This window comes from Nannospalax galili, unplaced genomic scaffold, assembly GCF_000622305.1.
Source record: "Nannospalax galili isolate Female #2095 unplaced genomic scaffold, S.galili_v1.0 scaffold1349, whole genome shotgun sequence".
Classification (NCBI taxonomy): domain Eukaryota; kingdom Metazoa; phylum Chordata; class Mammalia; order Rodentia; family Spalacidae; genus Nannospalax; species Nannospalax galili.
In genome coordinates this window covers 286472-295309 of record NW_008359755.1, presented here as the reverse complement: position 1 = coordinate 295309, position 8838 = coordinate 286472, and the positions used below count along the sequence as shown (strand labels likewise).

Below are 8838 nucleotides of genomic sequence, written 5' to 3'. Positions count from 1 at the left end.
ACCTTAAGTGTAAAAATAAATTGATTTATTTGGGCCAACTGTATGGTCTTAAACACCCAAAAGGAAAGTATAACCAAAGAGTAAAGTCACCAGTATATTTCTTTAAGAGTTCAAGGGATCACACTTCCTAGACATTAGGCTTAAGTCCATATAAAAAGTTATTTAGACAATTATTTCTCATTGATGATTTTGTTCCTAACTAGACAGTGCTGCTCAGATAAAAGACTTCAAATCTTGGTCTCCAATACTGCAGTGCCCACCTGTAGCTAAGGGAGACAACCCACTATTGTTCTAAGATGATGGATAAGTTTGTTTTCTCCAACTATCTAGAAACCTTTGAGAGGGAACTAACACTGATTCTAACTACTCCAACAGCTATCAAAATACCTGAAAGCAAATCCTGAATCCATCACTCTGGAATCTAGCCTTGGCAGACAAAAGAAAAGTGAGGAGGAAGCCAATAGAGGGATGCTTTTGGAGGCCCTTGTCAAGAAATTCCAGTGGGTTCTCATATGGACATTTGAAAATTGCTCTGTTCTGACTTCTTTTTAGTTCCCTGTTTAGAACTTATAATGCTAATTACTCTTGCCTTTACTTCTCCTTCACATCTCCTATTCATGATTCAAGGACTTTCTTTTCCACCTAGAGATAAGAGTTATGCAATTTGGGAGTCTTTTAGATAGACCCACTGAAGGGGTAGCCCCGCCTCACCCTGCATCCCTGTTCAGCATGGAAGTAGCCAGAGCAGTCTGAGTCCTGATTCCCTACTGACAATTTGGGTAACTTCTTCAGAGGATGGTGTGATAAGAATAGGAGGTAGGAATTGGCTAGGCAGTTAGGGTAAAAAGACCCCAAAGAAAAGTAGCCAATTTCTTGGCTAAAACTCACAGTGTCCTTAGCAACATACTCCATAGCAACATACTCCATTCCAAAAGCCAAAAATGTCTAAAATATTTGGGAGCTTGTATATAATCTTCAAAAGATTTTAGGGTTATCTCTTCAGAGGGGGAATGTTAGAGTAGCCAAAGGCACCATAAAAATAAATAAGGGGGTGGAGACATTGCTCAGTGGTTAAGAACACTGGTTGTTCTTGCAGAAGATCCGGGTTTGAATCCCAGCACCCACATGGCAGCTAACAACTGTCTGTAACTCCAGTCCCAGTGGATCTGACAGCCTCTTCTGATGTCTTAGGACACTGAAGGACACAGGTTTACTTACCTACATGCAGGCAAGACACACACACACACACACACACACACACACAAAATTTAAAAAATAAATAAATAAATAAATTTTTTTGATCTTTTTGAGACAGGGTCTCCCTGTAGCCCCAGCTGTCCTGGAACTCACTATGTAGACCAGGGTTGCCTTGAACTCAGAGTTCTGCCTGCCTCTGCCTCCCAAGTGCTGGAATTAAAGGTATACACCACCATGCCCGGCTATAAATAAAAAATTTTTTAAATTAAAAAATAAATAAATCAAAGAAGAAGAAAGAGTACATGAAGTTATCAGAAAAAAGTGATGGAGAGATATTGGGAGGAGTTGGAAGGGAGGGAGTGGGATGGATTTGATCAAAACACCTTATATGCATGTATGAAATTCTCAATAAATTATTTTTTAAAAAAGTATTATTGACCATAGGAAATGATAATCATTGACTGTAGAGGTAGTTCAGTGATTGGGAGCCTACTGATTTTACAAAGAACAGTAGTTGTATCCCTAACTCTCATCTCAGTCATCAAATGGTTCACAACTCTCTGTAATTCCAGCTCCAGGGGACCTTTTGTGGAAAATCTTGTGACTGATTTTGCCTTTTGCTTTACATACCTATCATGCTGGAATACAGTGCTTCCTGTTTCTTATCAGAGAGAAAACTATGTAAGTCACGTGGTTTCCAGGAATCCGAAACTTAGAGAAACTGAAACTTATCGTGCTAATAGGGCTTCTGGCCCGCTATTGTAATAGGATACTAGTCTGCCATGCTAATAAGGGATCCCATATGCTGTGTAATGATTGGACCATTACCCATATATAAGCCCCTATTTTCCTGCAGTAAAGCAGATCTGTGTCACTGAACCTGGTCTCCTGCGTCTGAATGCAGCAATGCTGGCACAGACTCCTCACCAGCCCTGGGGTCCGGCCTGGATGACTGATTGGAGGAGCTGAGAAAGCAGGAGAGTGACCATAGCCAGAGGAGAGCAGCCACAGCCAGCGACCACAGGTACCCAATGGCATTTTTTGTATTCTGTATGTGTCAATGCCCATATACAGCCACTCACTAACACACATAATTAAAACCAAAGATAAAGAGTAATCATCTAGAGATATTTTGTTTTTTGCATAAAGGTGTAAGGAGCCTGAGCCAAAATGATGAGTGCTTTTGAGATGGCAGAGATTGAACTTTTAAATATGATAAAATCTTTTGAGTTAATATTTTGGTATATGAAATATTTTATATAGCCTAAACAAGTGTTATTTTGTTATTATTTTCCAACTCTGACGGCATGCGTATCAATACATATCTGGCTAAATTCCTTCTGAAAACAATGTCACTTAGCAGTTCACTATCATCTTCATAGTTAATAAAATGCAAATGCTTTAGTGGCAGTATAGTTAAAAAAAAAAAAAAGGTCAGTCCTACAGTACTGTACAGGTGCATTTACTTTTCCTACACACTTTTGTTTCCTCTGGAGTCATCACTGTGGGCTTAGTTGCTGCTTATTTTTTTCTGTGTCCCCTTTATTAATTCACCCCCATAGTCTCTGCTTGAAGTAGAAATATACGCATCATATTTTATTCACCTATTTTGCTATCAACATAACCTCAGTGTATGGGGGCATCCTTGCCACCACCTACAAACAGTAAGAAGTGAGGAATGTAATGGCTGACTCTGTTCAAGAGTCCTCAAAGAGCCATGGTCTCTGGCTTTGCACAGGAGTCATATAGCCTTAATTTCACCCTCAGCAAGTACCTAATGTACATATACTTCATGTGTGCCAGAGGGATATTATAGAATGAGGCTTACTTGGGGTCCAGACTGAGGCCAGGGCAGACAGAAGTAGATTGGGGAAGAGGAAAGGGCTCAAACAAGAAAGAGGGAATGCATTGACTCCTACCTGACACACTTCCTTCTCTTTGCTAAGATGGTCCCAGAAGTTGGTCACCACAAAGGCTCCATAGGCCCCTTTTAAGGCTGCTTCCACAGATGCTGCATCATCTAGGTCACACCTGGCAATCTCAGCACCAAGGTCCTGTAGTGCTAGGGCCTTCTTTCGAGTCACGTCCCTGGTCAGGGCTCTCACTGCAAAATATTTGTTCTCCAGAATGGCCTTGGCCACTGAGCCACCCTGAGCCCCTGCAAGGTCAAGAGAAGAAATACAAGGTCAGGAAAAATGCAGGCACACTGGAAGTGGATGTAGCTCAGTAGTTCTCACTTCTGTAGCACCACAAAGGATTTCAGTGTCCCCACGACTTTTAAGCTATTTAGACTACCTTTGCAGAAGAAGCCTTGGAAGGTAGAGGAGTAGGAGAGGCTGCAAGGGAGAAGGCCAGGTGACCAGGTACAAGACCCTACAGATTCAACAAGGGCAGTACTATTATGCAGATGTAATATTAGGGTTTCAAACAGCAGCAGCTCCCCCTGCTCCCCAACAGGGACCCATGGACTTTGGATTTTCAAGCCTGAAAAAGGGAACTGAGCTGATAAGCACCTTGGCCTTTGAAGTCAAGGGAAGAAGATTCTTCTAAGAGGCAGCCTGCCTTCCTCTGATCTCCAAAGACAAGATAAGCTGATTCTGCCTGTTAACCAGAGATTTTAGGAGCTGTTTAGCACAGCAGCTTTTCCCTTATCTTAGGACAAAAAAGTAAACACTTCCTGACCTAGATCCTGGCTGGCAGACGGAACGGAGCCAGGTTTACAAGCCCTGCTTTTCCTGCTCCCCCCCCGCTTGATTTTTCCCAAAAAACTCCCCCTTTCTGCACTCTGAAGGCCCCATATATAAGCCCCAGCTCACAATCCATGGGCTGACATTTTCCCTTCCCCAGGGGAACGTGTCCCATTTGCTCGTTCTCCCGCAAATTTGTACCTATCATGTACGTGTTACACTGGGGTTTTTCAAAACAGGTTCCTGTCTCTCTCTCCCCCCCCCCCAATTTACTTTTTCTTTTTTTGGACTTTTTGAGACAGGGTCTCCCTATAGCCCCAACTGGCCTGGAACTCACTATGTAGACCAGGCTGGCCTTGAACTCAAAGAGATCCACCTGCCTCTGCCTCCCAAGTGCTGGGACTAAAGGCATGCACCACCATGCCCAGTTCCAGGCTTTGTTTATACTTATAAAACACTTTGAAAAGTTTCACCTTTTTTGTTTGTTTTCTGTTTTTTGAGACAGGATCTCACTATGCTGCCCTGGGTGGCCTGGAACTCAGAGAGATCCACGTCCCTCTGCCTCTGCCTCTGTGCTGGAATTAAAGGTGTGCACCACCACACCCAACTCTTGCACAAGGTTTTTGTTTTGTTTTATTTTGTTTTTTTTATATTGTTTATGACCAATGGTAATGATCCTCTGCCTAATTTATGTTCCCTGTGAATATTTACTGAACACCCTGTGATATATTCCACGTACTCTTCTGGGTTACTGACATTTGGGTTCATCCATCAAACTGACTATCTATCCTGGAGATTTCTTTACATCTGTAGACCTTTATGCACTCTTCCAATTGGTTCTCTCTCCCCCATTCTGAAGCTAGGCAATGGGAGTATGGTGGGATCTCCTTCTAGGCCAAGAGACAGGAAAACAAAGAACAAAGAATCGAGTAGTCTACCCATCAGCACCAATGTAGACATGTGCAGACTTGTCCCATTCCTGCAGTTTTTTTTTTATTTTTATTTTATGTGTACTGTTAGAGTAGCAAAAAAGTCCCACAAGATTAGCTGGTCAAACACTGGGTGTGGTGGCACTTGCCTTTAATTGCTGTCCTCAGGAGGCAGAAGCAGAGGGATCTCAGTGAGACTGAGGCCAGCCTGGTTCACATAGTGAGCTCCTGGGACTAGGGAGATTCTGTTTAAAAAAAAAAAAAAGGTTAGCTAAGTCAAGACTATAAAATCTCTAGGGTGGATAAAGTCCCACCTTTCCAGTTTCACTGGTCAATCACTTGGTCACCTGGTCATAGGACCACCCCTAGGAATATAGGTTCACCTTAAGTCATCCTAAAGAGATTGGTGAAACATCTAGTGCATTAACGAGATGGTGAACTTTTCTTGCTTGGAATCCCTGCCTCCTGGTGTAGTTCTTGTCGATCTCAGTCACAGAGCTGTGGCTCTCAGTGAGTCTGAATTTTTCAGAAAAGTGTAATCTCCCTCTTCTTCTTCATATCCCTTTTCTAAGCATGCTTTCCCTAACACTTTGGGCTACCCCAGTATCTTGTATTTCTTCACTTTTTCTTTAAAGTTTCCTTCTCCCCACCATGTGGCTGCTAGTCTGCCATATGTCTGACTTCCATGCAGGCTCTAAACCTTCATGGCTTCATGACTTTTCCCTCCTTTCCTCCATTCTCCTCCTCAAGGCAGCTACTGCAATCCTCAGCTTGCCTTCCCTGAAGATTTTTCTTTTTTAAAAAAATTTTCATTTGGAGACTGGAGAGATGGCTCAGCAGTTAAGAACACTTGTTGTTCTTACAGAAGACCCAGGTTCGAATCCCAGCATCCATATGGCAGCTAACAACTTATGGGCTTGCAGGGATCTTGGAGCGCCAGCTGCTGGGCGTGGGGCCGCTGCTGGGGTGCGGCAGGTCACACACCAAGTTGCTGAGACTCTCCACGGCTACTGGGGCTGGCAGCTCTAGAGGACCGCTGTCAGCTGCCCGGGCGGTTCCGTTCCAAACCACCGTGCACTCCCTCGAGATACGAAATCCGCCGGCCACCGGATCACGTGGGGATGTGCGGGAACGGCGAAAGCAGGACCTTCGTGAGTCATTGTTTACGAAGAGACAGCCCTCTCTGGAGAGATGCAGGATTCAGACACAGCTCTGATACAACTCTGATTTATTAAGGGGAAACCAGGATACTTATACTGTGGGGGTAGTGGCAAAGCCTTAGTTGGTAGGTGCTTTTAGGATGCCTCATTTACATGTGGTGGTGGGCTCCTGCCAGGCTGTCAGACAGTGCCTGAAAATCACACAGGAAAACCTGGCAGTTTCAGAGCCAGAGGCCATGTTTCTGTGACAGCTACTTCAAAGATGAGTCAGGAAGAGAGTAGGAAGGCACCCTGCTGATAAAAGGAGTCTCTGCATATGAATGCCGAGCCCCATGGGCTATCCGGACATGGAGAGACTGCTACCTTACACAGCAGGAGTCCCCAACAACAACTGTCCATAACTCCAGTCCCAGGGGATCTGACAGCCTCTTCTGACCTCCAAGACACGGGTGCACTTACCTACACGCAGGCAATACATGCATACACATAAAATAAAAATTAAAAAAATTTTTTTCATTTATTATTTTTATTTTTGTATGAGTGTATTGCTTCTATGAATATAAGTGCAATGCATGCAGAGGTCAGAAGAGGGCACTGGATCCCCTGGAACTGGAGTTCTTGACAGTTGTTAGCCACTTTGTGGGCACTGGGACTCAAACCCAGGTCCTCTGCAAGAGCAGCCAGTGCTCCTAACTGCTGAGCCATCTCTCTAGCCCCAAGATTTTTCTTTAAATTCTAAAAAAAATGACCTAAAGCTTCCATTTGAGCCCATTCATAAATCGTTTTATAAATGAGACAAAGAACCCTCTCCAGGATGCTGTTTCTTCCCAGTATCTGTATGAGTATTTTGTCTGCACGTATCTAAGTGGTCTTATGCATGCAATACCTTCCGAGACCAGAAAAGCACATCAGATCCCCTGGAACTGGAGTTTTGAATAGTTGTTAGCAGTCATGTGGGTGCTGGGAACTGAACCTAGGTCCTCTGAAAGAGCAGCCAGCAACTTCTGATCCATCCCTCCAGCCCCATATTCTCCTACTCTTTTTTCGGGGGGAGGTCTTTATTTTTTTGTCTTTTTGAGACAAGGTCTCCCTGTAGTCCCAGCTGACCTGAACTCACTATGTAGACCAGGGTGGCCTTGAACTCACAAAGATCCACCTGCCTCTGCCTCCCAAGTGCTGGGACTAAAGATGTGTGCCACCACGCCCAGCCATTTGAGACAGGGTCTCCCTGTAGCCCCAGCTGTCCCGGAACTCACTATGTGGACCAGGATGGCCTTGAATTCACAGAGATCCACCTGCCTCTGCCTCCCAAGTGCTGGGATTAAAGGCATGCACCACCATGCCCGGCACATACTCCTTTTTAAAAAAAATATTTTACTTATTTTGATTTTATATGTATGAGTATTGCCTGCACACTCATGTTGTGTAGTGCCTTGGAGGTCAGAAGAGGGCATCAAATTTCCCTGGAACTTTAACCGATGAGCCATCAATCCAACCCCACATTCCTGTACTCTTAATGTCAGTACCCTGTAGCCTTAGAGTAACCAATGAGAATATGTCTTACCATGTAAGGAAGATGAAGGGGTAGAATGATATAAAGGAAAAACCTTACTATGATGGGAGTCTGACTTTGAACGGGAATCCTCTGAGTCATTGCTAGCTGGAATAAACTGCTCATGGAAGACTAGACCTCTCCTGCAACAGGGGTGGGGGGAGTGGGGGTGGTTAAGCACAAGAAGTGAGGTGAACACCTTCATATCACCACTGTCTGGAGGTTTTTATCTCTCTTGCCCTTTTCTTTCTTCTGAAAGAAGTTGCTTATTCCTTACTTATTCCTTAGTGCTTGCTTTCCTGACCAGGTTTTGTAAGTTTGGGTGGGAGATTGTTTTTGTTTGGCTGGTTGGCTTGTTTGAGAGAGGGTCTTGCTATGTGGCCCTGACACTCACTATGTAGCCAATCTGGCCTTGAATTTGCAGTACTCCTCCTGCCTCAGTCTCCTGAGTGCTCAAATTACAGGCTGGTGCTACTATGCCCAGGTTGTTTGGGGCTTTCAATTTTCCTTTGAGACAGGGTCTCTTGTAGCCCAGGATAGCCTTGCACTCAACATAGTGCTGATCTTGAGCACTAGATCTTCTTGCCTCTACCCCCCAAGCACTGAAATGATGGTTGTAAGCCACCACGCCCTCCTGAAACTGAGCCCTGAGTATGCTAATGACCTATGCTAGGCTCAACTAACCATAGCCCAGATGTAATTGTATTGGATGCAAAACTTTCTCCAATCCTGGACAGTGTTCTTAGTTTTTTTTTCTTCCCTTCCTTTCCCTACACTATTTCTCCTCCTTTTTCTCAGTTTTTTGTTTTTGTTTTTGTTTTTGTTTTTGGTATCTGCTTAATGATTTATTCTAGCTTCATAATAGAAGTTCTAGAGTAATTTTTTAAAAATAATTTCTTGAGAATTTTATGCATGTATATAAGATGTTTTGATCAAATCCATGCCCACTCCCTCCCCTCTAACTCCTCCTATATCTCCCCACCACATTTTTCTGATAATGTCATATACTCTTTCTTCTTCTTCTTTTTTTTTTAAATAGGGCTTTTTGCTACTCTAACTGTTAGGGTTCCAAATAGCAGCAGCCCCCCCTCCCCAACAGGGACCTACAGACTTTGGAGCCTGTAAAAGGGAACTTAACTGATAAGCACCTTAATCTTTGAGGTCAAGAAGAACAAACTCTGCTGAGAAGCAGCCTGCCTTTCCTCTGACCTCCAAAGATAAGATAGGCAGATTTCCTCTTATCTTAAGAGGGAAAAAGTAAACACTTCCAGACCCTAATCCTACCTGCTTCCCCCCCCCCCCCTTCTTCCCCC

General features: G+C 43.9%; 1 protein-coding gene across 2 annotated transcripts in view; it reads right to left on the bottom strand.

Moving 5' to 3' along the window:
• LOC103726177 (nmrA-like family domain-containing protein 1) overlaps window positions 1-8838 on the bottom strand; it is a 36991-nt gene that overhangs the window by 15391 nt on the left and 12762 nt on the right. For both annotated transcript variants that reach the window (XM_008823621.3, XM_029558914.1), the window contains exon 2: window positions 3117-3355. In XM_008823621.3, coding sequence (XP_008821843.1) covers window positions 3117-3355 — 239 coding nt within the window. The remainder of the gene's footprint in view (window positions 1-3116; window positions 3356-8838) is intronic.